Genomic DNA, 21,368 nt, shown 5'->3' on the forward strand with positions numbered 1-21,368 from the left:
AAAGGATTCCCTTCTTCAGTTTCACAAGGCACTGAACACCTTTCTCTTGAAATGATCCTTTCACAGGCTGATATATAATTCTCTGTTTGTGTGCTGTAGCATAGGAGCATATTATCATTTATCTGATAACATCTGCACCTAGATGCAGTTATTTCTGCTCAGTTTGCACAATAAATGCCTCAAAATTCAAACTCAAAACACAATGGAATACACATGAATAGGGGAAAGAAACAGGAGAGAGGACCCACATCATCAAGGAAAGGGGCAAGTGAGTCCTGCCTGAATTTCCTCTTAGTCATTGAAGAGGAGAGATAAGAAGTAGAAGGTGGAATGAATGAGATGTTAAAGTAAACAATGGAGTAATCATTGGGAGAGGGGTCAATGGATAGGTCAGAGGAGGAGAGTTTATTAGAGAGAAAGTCAAGGTCAAGAGAGATCCCAACAAAGTGGGTCATGGGGCGGGTCAGAAGAAGGACATTGACACTGAGGATATTACCACAACATCTTTGTTAAACAATAACAATAAGACATATATTGCTATCTTTCCCTATCGCTATGGGGTGTTCCCTACCTACTTTACTAAGGTGCTCATCAGTCATCAGTGAATGTCCAAATGGAATAGGTCTGTTGTCCAAAACTAATTCTGACTGACCCTACCATTAGTTTATTCAACTAAGGCCAGGAGAATGACTCCTGATTGTTGTGTTTTTGCACTTGTCGTCACTTCTTTTATAGTTCTTGTTAATATGCAATTTTAAAATAGTCTCACGTTATCCTTTGTATCAGTTCCTGTAACTCCCTTATGGGACTGGTAGTCTTTCTCTCCTCTTTAGTATGGGCTTTCCTTGCCCTTGTCTCAAACCTTCCCTCTGTTTTAGAGAGTTCTGAATATTTTTGTATGGTGCTTCTCCTTTGAGGCTTTGCCTTTCCAAAATGTATAGTTGGCATGGACTTTCTTGTACAATGTTTGTCCTAGGAACCGCTCTGGTCTTGAATTCACAGTTATCGCTCCGTTATGGACCATTCTTTGTTTCATGGATAATGGGCTATTTTCCCCTCTTCCCAGGGTAGTGATACTCCAATTCTATTTCGCTCACTCTTTGGGGGTTCTACAGTTCTCTTTATCACATGAATACATTTCAAGTTCATAAACATGGAATTCACACTGTCATCATTTCTCTCTGTTATGTTAAACTCTTTGTTTCTTGGACAATGGCTGATTTTCCTCTCTTCCCAAGGTAATGACACGCCAATTCAGTTTCTCTCACTCTTTTGGGGTTCTATGCTTCTCTTTATCACATTAATACAGTTCAAGCTCATCATCTTGAATCCACGCTTTCATCATTTTACTGGGATGAGTTTCTCTGATTCTATAACAAGTCCCCTGTAGCTTGTCAGTATTCCTGTTCCCCCCGTTACCTTCCGTATTGCAGGGGAACGTCTCCAGTGCCTGTTGATGCTGGGGACTTTCTCCTTCCTTGCGTTTGCTTCTCGGTACACTTTTCGCACTGTCCATTTGTTGCAAGCTTCTCTTTCCTTCTCAGCTTCTCAATATCGCTATGGGTAAACAGACCATTCTTTGCTTCCTTTGTGGGGTGGTGTCAGCACGGTTAAACGGGCAGCCTGCCCACCATGATTGCTTCATGGTCATGCCAACACCAAACTTTCTGTTCCAGTCATCTCGGCTTCTGGTTTATCGTATAAGCCAGGTTCCAGCACTTCCTTCTCCTACGCGCAGCAGTTCAGAACTTCGTGGGCTTTGCAGTCTGCTTCAGCTCCACCCCCTTCAGGTTTTCTATGTACAGGGGACTGCCTTCATCTCTCTCATTCTATCTCCTCTTCCCTTGTCGTGTCCTCTCTCTTTAATGAACCTGTCGCAGTTAACTGGAGATTTTGATTTAAAGAGACAAATTCTCTTTCTCTCTGGTAGTGGTATAAGTTCACTTTCTCTTTATTACAGTCTTGGAAGTTGTAATTATTTTGTAGATTAGATAATGCAAATATGCCATCATGTGGAGGGCATCAGTGAGTTCCTCACAGGAATGTGAGTTCTTGTTCCCAAAGGGGGAGTCTCTCCTGGTGATGTCCCACTTGCCTCGACCCTAAGGGAGGGTGTTGCGGAGCAGGCTAACCTCTCTAGTCTGACAGGGGGGGCATTTGGGGAGAAGGGATGAATTCCTTTGTTTCATCACAGTAGGCTGCTTAAGGAGGGAATAGAGAAGTGGTCAGATAGGATGGATGTAAATTCAAGGCAGGTGGCTGCAGAGGGCTTGGGCAGGTTAAAGACTGCCAGCATGACAATGGGGATGTCAATAGAAAGTGGCTGAAGGAGAAGGGTAAGATCAGGGAAGAAGGTGTTGAGAGAACTAGGGGGTCGGTTGCGAGCCAGAACAGTTGATGATAGAGGGGTGTAGAGGGGCAGTGTTGAGGACCTTATGGTCAATACACCAAATAACCTAACCACAAATGATGTGCTAAAAGTCTGTCCATCATGAACAGGAAAGGACCATGTTGAGACTGGAAGCAGAGTGGAAATAATTTAAATGGTCACTGGGTGCAGAAGGCACCCACAACCAGAAGTTGCACATACAAAAACGCCACATTGTACTTATATATGATACTCATCAAAATGTGTTGCGCTGTTACATACGCACGGTTTTATTAACTACAAAAATACTTGCCTGAAATATGGGAATGATACTGTGGACTCATAAAACTGCCAGGTGGCCACAAGATCTATTCTATGTGGGTTGGTAGCGTAGTACCTCCAGGCAGCCTGCGAAAGAAAGGAGGTAGACATGGAAAGTTACGACATGCGCAAACCTTGATTATGATTTAATAAGGCACATGTTTCTCTGCAGTGTAAGAGATCACAGTAAGCTTTGCAAACACTGATCTAAATATCTTCCTCTGCTTCTAGCAGTTTACTAAAATAGCTCTGCAGCTGCTATGCGAAGTGATTGATATAGCTTTTATGTCACTGACCTGCTACGCCTTTAGACTATTTATATTTTAAAATCAAAACAAGAACAGTTCTATTTCTTCTGCGTTCATTAACACCAGTGCATTAGGGTCATCATTGAAAGAGCTTGGCTTTATCACACCTCATGGAAAGTTTAGATCTTAGCCCTCCATATTAGAAACAGGTGGCAAGCCATACCAGATGGTAACAACCCACCGCCCGAGTTCATAGTTCTGTGGTCAGGAAGGGCCTTGTAATAGGGTAATAGGCTGTTGCCAACCCTGCAAGGCCTCCTACTTATGGAACTGTTGTCATTAGCTCCCTGCCATAACTTCCCGGAGAACCTGATTGCCTGATTCTCCGCTCCCTGCTACTACTATAACCAAACACATGATTTTAATACAGTAAGCAAACAGTGGTCCTACAGAAAATCTCTTTACAAGTAACTACTTTGTAGAAGCAGTAACATCATGGCATTTTTTAGACAGAACTTAATATGCACAGCTTAATAAACATGCAACTTATTGTTTTAAATAAACCATGTCTGTTCAGATAGCGCTTTGGGTTAATGTGCCTACTGTAGAGATTTTTGAGATACTTCACAACACATGAGGCATAAGCAAGAGTCAATTAATGTATCCAGAAGATCATATGCTGAACTCTCCCTCTCTCCCTCTCTCTTGCCCTCTCTCTTTTTCACTCTCTGTCTCTGTGCTTTCTTTCTTTCTGTCTCTTCCTCCTTCTATGTGGTTGACATCACGCTGTCAGGTACTCATTTGCTAGAACCACCCCAGCCGTTGCTGACAACTGTGCGACCAGAGTGTAAAATAGCTCTTAAAATAAAACCACTAATAAAGGGAAAGGGGACACACACCCCCAGTGAGAGTTCTATCCTCCTTTGCATAAACTCATAGAACATTTTAGGAACATAAGAATGACTACAGGTCTTTACAGTTGACAACTATGTCTGTAATAAAAGGGTTGGATGCGTGAATCACTTAATACATAGAGCAGGTGGACTGGCATATATTTAATTGTTCACAACAACAACACTCAAATAAACATTACATTTCTTGTAGCACTGAACCATTCGGGCAGCATCAGGGTTTGGATGTGAGGATAGAATGGCTGTGACATCAGTCCCTGTAGTGGGGTCTGAGTGTTATCTGGAGATAGGTGCACACAGACTATCATGGCTATCATGGTAAGGGCACATACTCTGCTGCCAATGCACAGACATCCTAAGACAATTGTATTCATACCAAATATAAATATACTCAATGTAATCACCTAGGATGGAAAGGGGTTGAATAAACCCTACTGGATTATTATCCCGTGTCCCCCAGCCTCCACACAGATCTCAGGAGAAAGTGCAGAACTTGCTGAGCTATCTTGCTATCTTGCTAGTTTAAGTTAAATAAATAAAGTTTTGAAATAGTCTCATGTGTAAAACATTGGTAACCGGGGAGCATTGGGCAGTCAATCAGCTAATTGGGAACATGGGCATTATATATTGACATAAGCCTTTTTCTATGTTGCTGGTTGCCGCTCCCCCTGGTTTGTACGATTCTGCCTTACCACTGAGGGCAATTCCATTCTTGCCCACAATCCCTTGCATTAAGGTACCTTGTCATCTACTTTGCTGCCATCATCAGACTTCTGGCCACCTCCCTTGCTGCCAGCATGTGCTGGCTCCCCACTCACAGGGCCATGGATATCAAAGCAGCGCTGTGCTTGGAGCCCTGCGTTCCATCTTCATGGCAGGCACTTTTTTCTCACTTCCCTGGGCCCATTTATTAGCTTTCATGTGCCGTGAGCATTTCAGGTCTTTAAATGGGGTGATAAGAAAAATAATGGCCATCCTCTTCAGGCTGTTATTGGCTGGTCACATGTATTGTCCCTCGTCAAAGGGCCGCGTGAACTAAACTTGGCCCAGGGGTTGTTACCACTTATTAATGGTCTGTGGAATGCCACATTATTGCTTGAAACAGCATTGACACAATTCAGCATGCTGAGAAATATAGTTGCCAAGGTAACCAGATAGAGGTATTCTGTGCTGACCCCAGGCAGCCAAAACGAACTCTAAGTGATGGAATTAACGAGCTCCCCTATCTACTGGTCTCTACTATCTCTTACACACCATGCATTTAAGTCTATATGTATTCCTTTCTTTATGTATGCTTCCGTGAAGAGTCTGCCTACTGTGGCTGCTGCGCCCGGCAGGGTCAGACCTGTCAGGCACAGCGGCCACGGCAGGCAGACATGTAGTTCGCCGGTCCGAAATAAAGGGTGCCAGTGAGTTTACCGGCATGCGTGTTTCCGGACCGGCCAACTCATAATGAGTCCCAGTAATAATGACCATATTTTTTTTTTTTTTTTTATTACTTGTGTATAATCAAAGAAAAGATTTTTACAAGGATGCGATCTGAGAATATGGGGAGCATCTAGAGATTTGGGGGCAAAATCAAAGTGTGTCATGTGCATTAGTGGTCTCCAATGTTCTCTGTGGCGCGGACATCAGATGCTGGGAGCCTTGCCACTGGAAGTGAATGGCCAATGGGGCGCCTAGGTTGCAGCGTTGATTTTGTTGAAGGCAGCTTCCATTATTTTGGCCGTCGCAGCAGCCCAGCGGGATTTTTCCCCAGATATCAGGCGGTACCACCATGTTTGCTCATCGATCAGTACCGAGTCGAGCCATAGGGGAGATAGAAAGGCTGTACGAACTTGAGTTAGGGCGGGGCAGTTTAGGAGAAGGTGGCGAACGGTCTCGGTAGAGTCCGGAAGTTTGCACAGTCTGCATGTAGTATCGGTCGCCATCCTTCTCATCGCTAAGATTTCCCGCGTATGGAGCAGATTTAAGCGCGCTCTTAGAAATATAGAGCGAAGCTTTTTGTCTGGGAATCTCAGACAATACGCCATGGGAAGTTTCAGTTTATTGTAAGTCGGTGGAAGATGATTGAGGAACTTGGTTGCCGCCGCTTTGTCAGAAGTGTTGATCCAGTCTTGTAGTTTCAATTTTTCATTGACTCTTTGCGGGTTTGAGATCAGGTCGTTTACTGTACAGTGCAAGTCTTCCAGTTTGGTTTTTTGAAGGTGAGTCCAATTTTGGACAGCCTTACAGTTCGATGACTCGAGTTCTTGGGCGATGATGTTGGAAATTGGGAGATCGTCCTTAATAAGGATCTTCCTGAAGAGGGCCAATGAGGCCCCACTGACGGAGGCACTTAGTGATAGAAGGCCCAGGTCACGTCTGATGGCTTCGATTGGAATGGCGGTGGGTAGGCCTAGGAGCGATTTCCAAATGTAGGCTTCTAAGGCCCGCCACAGTGTGGACGGAACAGTGAACATGGCGTCCATGCCATAGGTCAGGGTCGGGACCATTTTACCTTTATAGAAATTAATGGCCGGTACTAGTGAGAATTTGCCATACTTTCTGTCGATCGCTCTTAGTTGAGATGTAAGTTGTTTAGTTTTGGACCACAGACGTTGTTGCATTGTGAGTTCCTTCGAGGAGCCATCGAAGATCACACCTAAATATTTGAAGTGCGAGACTACTTCAATGTTGGTTTTACAGACTGACCAGGGTCGAGTTTTTTTCGTGAAGCGGCCCGATCTGGAGAGGATCATGATTTTCGTTTTCGTCTGATTGATCTGAAGATTGTTGGTGGTCATGTAGGCTTCCAGATTGTCTAGCTGCCTCTGGAGGCCTATCGGGGTTTGATCGAAGAGAATCAGGTCATCCGCGTAGAGAAGGCGTGAGAGGGAACTGTTGCCAAACTTCGGCGGGAAGCTTCGGACCTGGGCTTCCGAGTCTTTGTAGTCCCCCAGGAAAGCCACGAACAGAGCAGGGGCTAGAGGGCAGCCTTGTTTAACTCCTCTGTGAGCAGGGATTTCTTTAGACAGGGCTCCCTGTCTGTTCAACCGGACACTGAGTGTATTGTTGGTATGGAGGGCTATTATTGGTAGTAGCACGTCTTTCGGACAGTTCCAGTTTTCCAGCTTTCTCCACAGTTTACATCTCTCAACTTTGTCAAATGCCTGAGAGAGGTCGATGAACGCCACGTAGACTGTGGGGGACCCTTGTTTTATTTTGGCTTTCAGAATGGTGAGTATGAGGATATTTAATGCGGTGCCACCGTTTTTCTTAAAGCCTAGTTGAAATGGGTCACTGCAGGGGGCCAGTTTCGCCCATCGATTGAAATGGTCCAAGAGGAGAGACGCAAAAAGTTTACCCATTATGTCCAATAGGGCGATTGGGCGATAGTTTTGAGGCTCTTCCCTGCTTCCTTGCTTGAAAATTGGGATAATGATTGCTTTGGACCATGATGCTGGAATCTTTCTAGTGGATCGACAGTGGTCAAACAGAATACTGATGAAGCTAGACCATTCCAGGTGATGTTTCTTTAGGTCGATATTCGTCAGGCCGTCTGGGCCCGGAGCTCGTGAAGATTTTAGTTTTAGAATGGCTGCACTTATGTCTGCTGGGGCTGACAGATCGATCCAGGGGGCGGCCATAGTATCAAAAGACGTGTTAGTGGTAGAAGGCGGACTGGCGAAGAGATTGGTGAAAAATGTGACCCAGACTTGTTCCGGGACTGCATTGATCATAGTTGAGGTTGTGATACCATGGGAGGCGTTTACCAGGGACCAGAAGTCCGCGGTTTTCTTTGACATTAAGACTCTCATCATTGATTCAGCGTTGTTCTGGTAAAGTGTGGCTCGGCGCGCTCTGATCCATGATTTGTAGATTTTATTTTCGTCTTTCCATCGGTCCCATGCAACCATGGTGTTATCAGCCTTGGCGCGTCTTCTGAGTAGTCTCAGTGCTTTTTTTCTTAGTGCTATTTGTTTATCGTACTGATGGATATGGGCTTTTGAGGACGCCGGCCGTTGTTTCACATGATGCCTGTGCTTGAGAAGCATAGGTAGGTAGTTCGGCCTTGGTGATGAAACGAGAACCGTTTCTGACTTAATGTCTGAGACGTACTGTTGAGAGATCATTTTAATGTTGGCCGATGACAAGCGGAGACGCGTTAGTTGGGGATTCGTTTCAATCGATGTCAGGTAACTCGGTGCAATGCGGCCGGATGAAGGCCAGGATACTGTTAGCATGTTATGGTCGCTTGGTAGAGTTTTGACTACGCGAAAATCTTGAATAATTGCACACAGTGCTTGGGAGGCAAAGATGTAATCTAGAGTTGCAGAAGACCGGTTTCTCTCCCACGTCGGTAGATGTGGGTGGCCTTCTAAAAGCCAGGCAGCGTTATGCAGGTTCCTAGATGTCATCAGAGTCATCCAAGCTTGGCCCCTGAGCTCCGCTGCTGTGGTGATGGTCGAGTGTCGAGGAATTTTTTGTGGTTGAATGCATTTCGCATTGAGGTCCCCGCAGATAAGTAGGTAGGAGGTGTTCCATTCACTAAGAATCTCGTCGATTGCCTCAGCAATAGTTTGACAGAAGAGTGGCATCGAGGTCCTTTGTGGATTCCAATAAGTAGTAAGCAGAGCAAGCGGTAGGACTGAGGACTGCTTTGCTTGTGGTGTTGTGACTTTGTGTGCCGAATTCCATTCAATTAAGACCGCCAGCACCTCGTAGGATCTTGCCGTTGTTTTGATAAGTTTTAGGTTTTGATCTGACCGTACCCCAATCAGAAGGCCAGCTGAGGGGCGGCCTAGTCGGCCTTTAACAGCTGGCGAGATCACGATGTCATAACCGTCCATAGATGGTTTTTCCTGGAGCCATGTTTCCTGGAGACAAAATATGTCAAATTGACCTAGATCTACGGTATTGTGATCCGTTAGGTGGGAGTGACCTCTGGTGTTCCAAGAGGCCAGCGATAAGGCCTTTTGATAGAATTGGGTATCGGCTGCTTTTGGTAATTGCTATCTAGTGCGCTTTAATGATAGAGCGTCTTTTATCCATTCCCATGGGCCAGTTGGAGTTGTCGAGTTTGTGCTGGCCGTCGGCGAAGATGGGTTCCGTTGCGCCCGGGGGCTGTAATTAAGCCGGCCTCTTCGCGGGGACTGGTCTCTCCAGCTGAGCTTTCTGTTCTCCCGGCGTGATCTATGGGCTTGAGAATGGGGCGAGCGAGTCTTAGCAAGATCTTGTTTTCTAATATATTGACTTTTCTGTGGTGACCGGTTTAGCTCGGGATGTTCACAGACTGGTCGTGTCGAGCGGGCAGGTGAGTCTAGGCGCGTTTTCGGGGTTCCGGGTGAAAGTATGAAGTGAGATTTCAGTTCAATTCTACGGTTATCATGTCGATTAGATGATGTGTAGGCGCTTGCCCTTCCCTTGTTATGGTGTGATTCTCTGATGGAGATCTTGGGATCCATAGTTGGTAATTCCGATAGCCACAAGCCTTGGGCTTTTAAGTCTTCACCGGCTTGGCGGCAGATGTCTTGTATTGCGGAGGAATAGATGTGGAGGTAGGCTTTCGCCTTATTGTCTTTGTGATAAGGCTCAATCCACTTAAAGTCAGCCGAGTTTAGGTTCTTTAGGGAGGGTAGGGACGATGTTATCCTTAAGACAGTCCTTCTGTTCAAGATGATGTATTTGTCTTTGCTAGAAATTTGTTCTAGCTTGAAGAGGCGGGTGGGGTTGGCCCTCGTATTGTCAGCATGTTTTAGTGCTTGCTGTCGGGCTGGGCAGGTGCCTGACGCAGGCGACTTAGTTGATCTGGTTCTTGGACTTGGTCTTCTTTGTGTGGCAGTCGCATGTCTTGAAGGGTCTGTATTGCCAACGCCCTGAGTGGGCTTGTGGGGACTCTGAATCGTCAATGGTTGGAGTTGGGGGACCTCTGAATACTTGAGGGTGGAGGTAGACGGAGATGATTGTGAGAAGATGCCTTTGGAGGGTCCTACCTCAAGCACTGCTTGAGCGTCGTCAGATGATTCCATCAGTATGAGACTTGAGTTTAAGGAGACTTCTGTTAAGACCGAGGCCTTGGGTGGGTCCGTGACGCAGTTCGGTCGAATGGGCCCGCGAGCCGGGGGGCCCGCGTCGGTGTGATGGTCGAGCGTCAGCACTCCAAACTCATCCTTTCGTTGTGTCCGTTGATGGGCTGGGACAGAAGATTGGTCGGACATAGCTAATTTTAGGACTTTCTTAGCTGTGGGCGTGTTTGTGCTTGACGATGGTTGTAGCTTGTTCGCGAATATTGTGGCAGATTCGTTAAGATTTTTCAGGTGGGAGGTCTGCGTTGATTTGTGTAGTCGTATGGTTGGTGCAGAGCCTTTTTTCAAACAGGAGGGAGCTACGGCCATGGGCGACACAGAGCCTGCCTCCTGACTTGTTGTATGCATTAGGTCATACTTCAGGTCGATAGCTGTTATATATCCTTCTAAGAAGGTAAGCTTTGACTGAATGTTCGCCAAAATGGCCGTGTTGTCCTTTGAGACGTCGCTTAACGTTTCATACAGCTTGCAGAATGGGGCCATAGCAATGGTTATGGCTGACATGATTGTGGTCAGATCCTTTCTATTGTTGGGGGACTCTTTGTGGGGCGATGAAGGAAGGTCCCATCTTCTTCCCGTCCTCAGTGGTGTGTCTCTAGGTCCTAAGGATGCGGGGTTCGCCAAGGAGTGTCGACGAGTGGGATTGGTGGATCCAAAATCCCGCGTAGACGGTGGTCTTGAAGCTGGTGGTCTCGTTTCGAAGATGGGGTCGTCCCGACAGGAGAAGTGGGGTGCGGTGACTGGGTGACTGAACTTGGGCGAGGGAGGGGTTAAGACGGGCTTTGCCTGCAGGTGGGGGGGCGTTTCTCTGTGAGGCCCTGCTATAGGTTGTAATAGGTCTAGAATGTCCGAAAAGCCCTGAAGTGGCAATCCGGTGGTATTTATTGGATCAGCGTTTGCAGATGCCACCCGCCCCGGGGTGGGTGGTGGTTGGGACCTCACCAGCAGGTCTGAAGAAGTGACCGAAATGTCCACGGACGGGCAGTCAGAGCCCGGATGGGAATCAGTTGGTGCATCCAGTAAGGGTCCAAGGAGGTGAGTACTCAGAGGCGGAGTTGGCCCGACTGAGGATAAATGAGGCTCGGTGGAAGCTGTGATTTTCCTGGATTTGGGCACTGGAGGGATCTCGTCAAAAACTTCCAGGATTTCCGCGTCTGATAGTTCAGAGTCATTGGATAATTTTCTTTTGCCTTGTGTCTTGAAAAAGTTCATCAGAGCATTGGACAAACGCGGGGTGGAGAGGGCAAGTTTTGCGTAGCCCTTTTTCCTTTGTGTTTGCTGTGAAAAGACCTTTTTATTCTGATTGCTAGCTTTATAAGAGCCAGACGCTGGATTTTGCTGTTTCTTTGTCGGAAGAGATTTGGAGGTTGTAGCTGCAGCCGCCGTGGGCTTAGGTATCAATTTGCTTTTATTCCTATGTGTTAGTCTTTTTGCAGGATGGTTGGTGGAGAGTTTGGAGCTGGAGGTATCCAGTGTGTCAGGGGAGATGTCGGAGTCTAAATCCGGACTCTCCTCGTGGAGGGCAATCACAAGTAAAGGGTCAATATGGGTGAGGGAATGCGTGGGGTCGTATGTCCTGTTTTCCGGAGCTCCCGTTGGGTCTAGAGGGGGCGCTGTGGTCACTGGCATCAGAGATGGCGTAGACATACTGGGTGACAGGTGTAGGGTAGTCTCTTCGGCGTCCTTAGGTGTAGTTAGGTTCCGTGAGTGAGTAACGTCACCCGTGCCAGGTGAGCCCGGTTGGGCTTCCTGAGCCAGGTGGATCTGGGCCGTGGTGGTCCGAAGGAACGGGCTCTTCCGCCGGTTGCAGGGGTTCTCCAAGTCAGGAGAATTAATGGTCCGCAGTGAAGAATTCGCCGCTTCTGCAGCGGGCAGGGCTGGTGCCCGTCTGCCCGTATCATCACGGGAATCATGGGTACTGGGCGCTTCAAAGGTGGCCGCTGGCTTTAGGGTGACAGCCGAAGATGTCGAGCAGCGGGCATCGTGCACCGTCAGCGATGTGGACCCCCTGGCGGATGCCCTCCGGCTCCCGCACAGCCTGGGTCACTCGCCGAAGCGGTGGGAGGGCGGCCATCATCGGTTGGTGCTGACGGGCCTTGTCGTTGGTCTTGGAGAAGACCATCAGTTAAGACTGAGGAAACCTTGTGGTTGAAAACTAGAGGCTGACTCGGGGGAAGTAGGGTCCTTTTCACGTGGCTCCTTAATAAGCGTTGATCTGGATCTTCCTCCATCTCAGATAAAGGATGCTGGAAAGGGACAGCAGGGGGGAGGGGGGAAAGGAGAAAGGGAAAAAGGAAAAAGGGAAAGGGAAAAAGGAAAGGGAAAGGGAAAAAGGAACGGAGAACGAGACGAAGGGCAGGCACAGGACCGGGGAGGGACGAATGGGAAGGGAAGGAACAGGTAGGTTAGGGTGGGGTGGGATGAGGAGCGGGAAGATAAGGTGTCAGTGACAGCAGATATCAAGATCGGGCGACTGAGCAAGACCAAGGGGGCTCAGAGCTCGCTTTTAAGCTCCACACTCGCTACGGTATACTGTTTCTGTTGAGCGCAGCTCAGTTCAGTTCAGATTAGGTTCAGATAAAAGGCGAGCCCCGGTAGGGGGGTAGGTGGCAGGGCAGGACAAAGAGAGAGTAACCGCTGGGCGGTAAGGGCACTGAACGCCTACCTCTGTGTCCTCTGAATAAAATCAATTGAGCAGCCACTTGCCGTAAATAGAGCAAACACGATGAGTTTGCTCGCAATCTGCTGGGGACTCAAAGGCTAATATACCTACAGTCACCCCAAACGAGAGTCAGAACTCAAAAGCGTTAGAATAAATAACGTATTGCAGAATCTTTTCGAAATGTTACAAACGTTTCCTTAAAAAAAGGGCATAGTAGCTCAAAGGTAAGAATAGCCAGCAGTCACCCCCAGCAATGAAGAAACTTCGTCATACAGAACTGGCAGAGGCTGAAAAGAAAGTTTTACCTAGAAATAGTCAGCCGGCGCTTCATCATTAAAAGAGCAGATTTTGGTCACCTTGCTGGGTGTCGATACCCAGCAGAGTTGATGTCATGAAGCTGAGGAACTGACACGAGGGACGAGGGACAGCAGGGTGGTAGCCTGCGGGCTTGACTCTTCTCCCCTCTCCCTTTTCACTCACGCTTCGCTCAGTGCAGAGCTCAGAGGGCTTGCAGGACCTGCAAGGAAAGGACCTAGCAGCGTCAATGAACCGTCACTGAGTCGTCAAGCCGCACCAGTAGTATGCCGTATGGCCGCTTCCGACAACTCTTCCGTAACTTCTTCACTCTCCAAACGACCTGTTTTTTTTTAATGACCATATTTGATCACACCGTCTATCAACTCCCTCCCAGAGATTGGCAGCATTGGCAATGTTTTTCTTGTGGCTTCCAATCTCACCTCACGTGTGAAGCTAAGATGATGGTGGCACATCCTTTGGGTATCTTCCTGTTAGCATAGCTGGAATTTTGGGTAGTAATGGATGCTACCGAGTCAGTAATAAGTAGTATTTTGAGCATGGTCAATAGATGAGTATTTGTAATGCTTCACTGTCATTTTCTTTAAGGTTTTAAAAAAATGAGTGCTTAAGCATTCTCCTTTTTTGGAATGCATGATATACTTTATTTTTATTTTACTTTTATCTGTAATGCGCCATATGGAAATCCTTGGGACTTCAAGGCAGCAGAAATGCATGGGGAAAGTGAAAGTGGGGAAGAGAAGAAACATATGATATGATAAGTCATTTATAACGTGCCTGTACAGGGAGGGAAGACAGAGGGAGGAGAAAACAAGCTATCTTACTAGGCCTTGTATCATTCAGATCGTCCATGTGCGATACGCAAGTGCAAGAGGGAGGGAATGGGCAAGTGCAATCAGTACAGCATTGCTCTGAGTGCAGCCAGGGCAGCACGGCTCGGGTTAAGTGCGAGGTGGCAGGGGACTGTAGGGTTGCAGGTACAGCCCCTAAGTGTGCAGTAGGCCCGGAGGCAGTACAGGGGCTACTAGACGTGGAGGAGTCTGGTACCCAGTGAGACTCTGAGGGTAGCCAAGCAGTCAGTCAGTGCAGCAGACAGGTAGCTCAGCAGGGAAGATAAAGAGAGAGCAAGCAGAAGCGTAAAGGAAGGCCTTAAGCTGCTTATGGAACTTCCGGTGGTCTGGATCCAAGTTTGAGAGGGGCAAGGAGCCGGTTCCCGAGGAAGCACCTCCAGAGGAGAGTGATCTACCTCACACTCTCTGCCTGGAGAATCGCCTGACCATAAGAGAGTTGGAGGTGGCTGAGGGAAGGGCTCGAGAAGAAAGGTGTTTAGGAAGAGAGAGTTGGTTGTACTGCGGGGCCTGGCCTCTGAAAGCCTTGTGGACCTTGCGGCCACAGAGAGCCAGGCCACAGAGAGCCAGTGGAAAGATTTCAGAGCTGGAGAGATACAGTCCCTGGGCTTGAGGCCAAAGACAAGTCTCGCAGTCCTGTTCTGGATTAGATGCAGAGGACGGAGAGTAGAGGAAGGCAGATTGAGAAAGAGGTTGTTGCAGTAGTCCAGCCTAGAGAAAACCGGGGCTCTGGAGACAGTGAGCTTCTGTCTGGGGGAAAGTGAGAAAAGGAAGAATACCTCTGAGGAGGTGCAGCTGGTAGTGGGCCTTCTTGGCAAGGTCCATGATGTGAGGCGAGAAGGAGAGAGTGGAGTCGAAGATGACAACAAGGTTTTATTTCCTCACAGGAGGTGAAGGGAGCGTACCCAAGGATGGGTTTAGACAGTTAGAGAAGGAAAGCAGGAGCAGGGGTCCCAATGAGAAGGATCTCAGTCTTACTGGCATTAAGGCAAAGATCGTTGGAGGCACACCATTCCTGCATCACAGATAGACAGTCAGGAATGAGTAAGAGAGACGAGGAGGCTGAGGGGAGCCTGAATAACACTGATAAAGTTAGAGGAGATGGAAGAGATAAGGTGGTACAAGGGGCCAAGAAGACATTGAAGAGCCAGGGTGAGAGGTTAGATCCCTGAGAACACCACATGTGGAGAGAGGTAGTGGAGAGAAAGGACCCAAGTTGGATCTGGGAGGGTCGTCCAGAAGGAAGGAGTCCAACCAAGCCAGGGCCTGATCCGTGATGCCCAGGTTCTCATGGAGACAGTTGATCAGGATGGCATAATTGACTGTGTCAAAAGCAGAGGAGAGGTCAAGGACGATGAGGACAGAAGGAAGGCTAGAATCGGGATTAGGGAGCAGATACAAACAGGCCTTTTAAAAACGTCCCCTTGTGGTATTCAACACAACAGGTACAAATAAAAAAGAAGAGTTTATGGTGGATTCTGGTGCAATGGTTACGAATTAACGGATTGAAATGTGTATCTGGAATTCTTTCCAGGAGTTTTGACATGGCTGTCCTTTTAAATGTCTGATGGCACAGCCGTTGTTGACGTCTTTGTGCTAAATTCAATCTCAGCTGCTTTCTTGGTTGGCAAAGAGACAGAAAGTTGTTTAAATAGTCCAGAGCCATTTCAAGTAATATTTTTGGCAATGCGGAGTGGTTTGCTATGTATCCTCTTATCAATTGTCACCCAGCAAAGTCATTTAAAAGCTTGGTGGATAGGGTCTTATTTATGAAAACTGACAGTGTTCCAGCTGCTCTGGTCAGGATAAGGTGCAACTGTATAGTGTGTTTTTTGAGTAGACTGGATAGATAGCATTAAAATAGTCTAAAATAGTCTAAGTTGCTCATGGATTGTGGCTGGACCAGCTGGACCAACTGAACCTCGAAAACAATTGTTGCGCTTTGAAACACATTGTGTGTAGGCACATTATTACTACCACATTATAACTACCCAATAAATAAATTAAGTAAACCTTGAATGGGAGATGTGACCATTGAAATATTAAGGTTGTGGATGGAGAAGAGCCAGTGCTCATTATCTCTTATTAGCCTTGAAGCATCCTGTCTCACATTACAGGGAACCCCATAAAATGCATCCCACCTTTCAGGGTGTCCTGGGTGACTACTGAACTGCTTTTCTTAAACCTCGAGTTGGAATGTGTGGTCGAAAGATCATGTATGTGCTATTCCATCTAACAACAAACAATGTTCGTATCATTCCAAATTATTTCTTAAAAGTAAGAAAGACTAAAATACGCAAGTCGCTTAAAAACAGCCAGGGTTTACATAAACTAGTAGTCCAGCCTAGAGAGGACCAGAGATCTGGAGACATTGAGCTTCTGAGGGAAAGTGAGAAAAGGAAGAATACCTCTGAGGAGGGGCAGCTGATAGTTTGACTTCAAGAAACATCAGAAGTGGGTGGAGTCGAAGATGACATCAAGGTTCTTAGCTTCACAGGAAGGAGCAGGAATAGGGCCCAGAGTGGGAGAGGTAAGGAGGGAGCAGGTGTCCCAATGTGGAGGATCTCAGTCTTACTGGCATTAAGGCAGAGATGGTTGGCAGCACACCATTCCTGAATTGCGGCCAGGCAGTCTGGTATGAGAGAAGGAGCAGAGGTGGCTGAGGAGAGCATGAAATAGCACTGGGTGTCATCTTCATAACACTGGAAATTGTAGCAGAAAGTTGCGATGTGGTGGCCAAGAGGTGCCAGATATTGGTTGAACAGCCAGTGAGAGAGGTTAGACCCCTGGGGAACACCACAAGTAGAGGGAGAGATAGAAGAGAGGAAAGACCCCAGTTGGACTTGAGAGGATCGGTCAGTGAGAAAGGAGGTCAACCAGGCCAGGGCCTGATCAGTGATACCCAGGTTGTCACAGAGATGTTTGAGCAGGATGGCATGGTTGACCGTGTCAAAAACAGAGGATAGATCAAGGCGAATAAGGACAGACAAGAACGTCTTGAACAAGAATGGCAAAAAGAAAATATGCAGGGTAGAGTATGTGTAATTACCTTTGGCAATTTATCTTATAAGATCAAAAATATCACTTTCAAAAACACGAGAGAATGTAACGACCCAGGCAAGAACTAGAACCACATCACATTGCCTCGGTATCAGGTAATATCATCCCCATATATATGGTCGTTGTACATAATATCGCCGGGAAAAGGTCATGGCGATATTATATCGGTGACCATATATATGGGGATAGGGGCAGCAAAAAAAAAAAAGAAAAAAAAAGGGTTTGGGGGTTGCGGGGGTGTCCCCCGCATGTTCCATGCAATAATGTCCCCACAAAAAACGGCAATTTTTCGGCGACATTTTTGCCTGGCGATATTTTTGAGGGGACATTATTACATGGAACCGTTGCCTCTAGGTGCAGTGTGCAAGTCACAGTTTTATGAAACAAGATTACAACTAAGGTTAGCAAAGAACAGACATAATGGGAAAGATGGGGATAGAAGCACCAGCTCATGTCTCTTGTGGCGCCTTCACTGTTTGACATCTTACTAAGAGGCCTGCAAAACCCTGGGAACAATGTCTCGTCCTCTAAATTAACCAGGACCCTTGGAGGCTATCCTTCCCTGACAGGAACACCTGATAAGTCCTACAAACATAATCTTACAAACTGCAATTGCATTTGGGAATCTAAATGATCACTTGCAATATGGTATGTGGTTTATTGGTCAAACCAGCAGAAAGGTCAATCTCTGGAGAGTGGAACACCAGGTGAGCATAAGAAATCATGGGCTAATGGCCTCTTCGGTTCAACAATTTGTAGAAGGAAAACTACAATGACTTTTTGTGACTGTCCTCGCGAACGTTGCTGTACTCAATAATATCATCACTAGAAACAAGTCGATAAGTGCAGCAGCAGTTCGTTTTCAGGAGGAAATTAATATGGAAGGTCCAAATGAAAACATTGAATGGAGTAGGATGACAACATTATGGAATAAACGTCAGAGAATCAGTTATGTAAACAAGAAAACGGTCTTATGTTTTATAAAACATAAGAAAGGATAGAGGAATCCCTGTATTATTCAAAATACAGCACATACAAAAAAAATAGATACCAAATAAGTGAAAAAGGATCATATCATTTATCAAAATGATTCCCTGCCTTAAGTATATCAAGGAATGGTATGTTCTAAGCACATAGAGGCAGGGAAGAGCTGAAGCAACATTAGCCATCAAAATACAACTCCCAGAACTCCTCAAGAATAAAGAAGAATAAATACAAAATAGAGACAAAAGTAGTGTACAATTCGTGAAAAAACTAAATTTCCTGGCATCCCAAATACTGTACGAACATAACTCTTAGAGGCATCAGATGTAGGAGAATGAACGCTGGAATTTGTAATGAAACAAACACATGGTATTGGGAGCTGCAGAGTATAAAAAAACATTGAAGACCAGAGCTCTTAATATGACTGGCATTTCTCAGTTCGATATAACCCAGATTTCTATAGCGTGACAATACTAATAGAAGTATACTAGCCCCAGAGTTGGTGAGTTAATTTAATAATGATGAATACGTATTTGCATATGAATATCACATAGAGAGCTGTAAAGAAAGTCCAGGAACATAATGAATAACCATGAAGAGATTGAGCGCCTACTAAACTTAAGCAGAAAAAAAGAAAAAGGCAATACTGTAAGCATAAACCTTAAAGAGATGCTGCAGTAAAAAATGATGAGAATATGTATATACATTGTCAGCTGTTATAGAAAAAAGAAGGTGGAGTATGTCAATAGTATTCTCCAAGTTCTGTCATTTCTGCCATGCAATGAGGATATCAAAAAAGACGGGAAAGTAGTAAACACTAATTTAATTGGCACTAGTATCAGTAGTATACGTGAATCCATAATTCTGTGCTGAGCATCAAATGTGCAACAGTCCAAAAAGAGAACAGTATAACACAATTCTATACTGTTAAATTCTTTGTATTTTACAGTAGGATCAAATATAGGAGAGAAATGTAGTATCCTAAAAATTCCGAATGAGGTTAAAAATAAGAAAGGGCATATGAAAATGTGAACATGAATAGTTGCATGGACATTAAATAAGAACACAGCAGTGAGAGCTAACTCAGGAAGAGGCCCCACTGACTGAGGGTTCCTATGCATGTGTTGACCCATAGGCCAGATACAGTCTACAGAGGAACCTGTGAAATAAAACAAGGGGGCAATAAAAGAATGATCTCACTCTGTATAAAAGGATAAGTGACCAAGAGGGCAGGGTGATTCTAGCATTTAGGTGTCCCCTGAAGAAAGTCCTGTCTAGGTGTCAAACAGATACCTTATAAGATCTGTTGAAGAAGTTCCTGTGAGAAATAAGAATTAAATAACAAATCCTACAACTGTATGTAAAAGCCCTGGCAAAAAAAGGGGACGATACATGTTTGTTTTCATGAAATAGAAAAGTTGTGAGGACGATGATTTTTTGTTTTCATGAAATAGAAACGTGTTTATTTATTAAAAAGGGGGGTTGAATTGGTAATTTTTAAGAAATATTGTCAAAATACAATCCACAATTTTGTGGCCACACATACCAACTTTGGGTTTAATGATAGCAGTAGAGTTTAAGCAGCTTAACAGCTTGCTCTCAATCAGCCTTGCACTGTTAGCAGACAATCAGAAATCAGCAATTAGGAGTTTAAGTCTCTGCCAACTTTGAAGGTCGACTGGGTATCATCATTAGAAAGATGGCGTGAATCAGTGATGGTTCCCAGCACTGTCACAAAAGTTCAAACATATGTGTCAAAAAGTCGAGGAAAATATCCCTCTTCACGTGACAGGTGCCAGATGGAGAGGAATTGGTGCAATCTACTGCACCAGTGTTCATTTTTGTTGTAAGATCCTGTCTGTTTCTCTACAATGGTGAATTAAATCACGTTTCAGTGTTGCTAATTGCCTTTGTTTCTATATGTTGTACTAATAAATTGTGTTGACACAATGATAGACACTTAAAAACAACATGGTTATTGCGCAGTAATCGATTATTCTACAGTAATGTAAGTGTTTTCCAAAGCGAAATACATTTTTTTTTAAGTTTCTCACAAACGACATAACATTTCAATGCTGGACAATATGCAATATCATTATTTATCTCATGAATTCATTCATTCAATATGTTAATTAATTAATGTATTCAATCTGTTAGATTTTCCACCAGCATAATGCTGGTTTACCATTTCAGCCTACTTTAAAAGGAGAAATGTCTCACTTCCTGTCAAGACGCAAAGCACCACTGTCTTTTCTCACATTGCAAGGATCGGTTTCACTGCACCCTGTCTCTTTACCACAGGAAGGGCAGATGACCGATACGCATGTTGTTTTTGCAATTCATTCATAGATTTCATTGTAGACAATTGCAGTAATATGTGTACTAAAGATTCGGAATAAGGATATTTTGCTCCAATGGACTTCACACTGGATGCTTGTTACACTTTAATTTGTAAATGTGCACATGTGTACGTGCACTTGTCACTTTTTTGAGCCATCTTAGTAGTACTAACACTAGTGTTTTTTATACAAGGTTTCCCATTCAGTTCGAGGACGTCTGTACCATGGGTACATGTAATTGGCCGTGGACTAGGTAACATTGCTATAACAGCGAGCTACCCTCCAATCCATACGTTCACATCTAGGAGGTGAATACAACACTACTATGATAGAGAAACCGGTTACTGACAGACCATGCGAGCGGAAACAAGCGATCATCAAGATCCATTAGGTGAGCCCACTAGAATATTACAAGAGTTACATTTCTGTTTAGATTCAGATGGGACAGTGTACATGTCTTTTTCTTAGAGTACAAACACAGGCTGATCAACAAGAGCCAGAGTAACTCCATTTTACTTGAATTCCCTAGCTGGAGTGTCACGTGAACACACAGTGGGGGTTCTGGACAAAGATGCCGGAAATACATCCACCTGCGAGAAGGTAATGATAGGTCAAGCTTTTCTGTTCCTCTAAATTGATTTTTCCAATCCTGTGGATTTGTCATAAGAGGTTTGTTGTGTATTTAGGAGAGGCAGCTTTATCTGATCTTTCTCCTTTCAGATTCGGCTGGCTTTGATGGCTGGTGTGCGAGGTGGAGGAGTTACCTAATTCTGGCTGGACTTTGTAAATGTTACTGGTTCTAATATTGCCAATTTCTTTCTATTGGAGGATCCTTCTCGTTTTCGTATGATTGTTTTTGGTACCAAGTTTTTCAACTCTGGTTCCTGTGTAGACCTCTGTGGAAATGTTTTAAACACCTTCTTCAATGAAATATGATATGCCCTGAAGAAGGCTGGGCCGAGAGAATAAACATGCCCACATAGCCGAAACTCTAGTTGGCACAAAAGATAAAGAACTACAACTATTAACAACATATATATGGATTTACTTGGATTTAGTGCAAAATCTGTAGGCTTTCAAACCATACAAAACATGATATAATAACATGTGTCGGGACCACATTAATATGTAGCCAAGTTTGCACTTCTGGGACTGCAGGTTGCGTCTTTTCGTATATTAGCAACAGTGTTTTTTGTGTGTTTTTGTACTCGGGTATTTGATTGTCAAATAGACCCTACTATTAT

At 45.2% G+C, this 21,368-nt stretch overlaps 1 protein-coding gene across 3 annotated transcripts in view; it reads right to left on the reverse strand.

The window, feature by feature from the left end:
- Positions 1-21,368, reverse strand: part of KCNQ3 (potassium voltage-gated channel subfamily Q member 3) — a 1,253,156-nt gene that overhangs the window by 298,307 nt on the left and 933,481 nt on the right. For all 3 annotated transcript variants that reach the window (XM_069621644.1, XM_069621646.1, XM_069621645.1), the window contains exon 8: positions 2,682-2,776. In XM_069621644.1, coding sequence (XP_069477745.1) covers positions 2,682-2,776 — 95 coding nt within the window. The remainder of the gene's footprint in view (positions 1-2,681; positions 2,777-21,368) is intronic.

The sequence above is a fragment of the Ambystoma mexicanum genome, chromosome 5q, assembly GCF_040938575.1.
Source record: "Ambystoma mexicanum isolate Mex_15411 chromosome 5q, UKY_AmexF1_1, whole genome shotgun sequence".
In the NCBI taxonomy this organism is placed as follows: Eukaryota; Metazoa; Chordata; class Amphibia; order Caudata; family Ambystomatidae; genus Ambystoma; species Ambystoma mexicanum.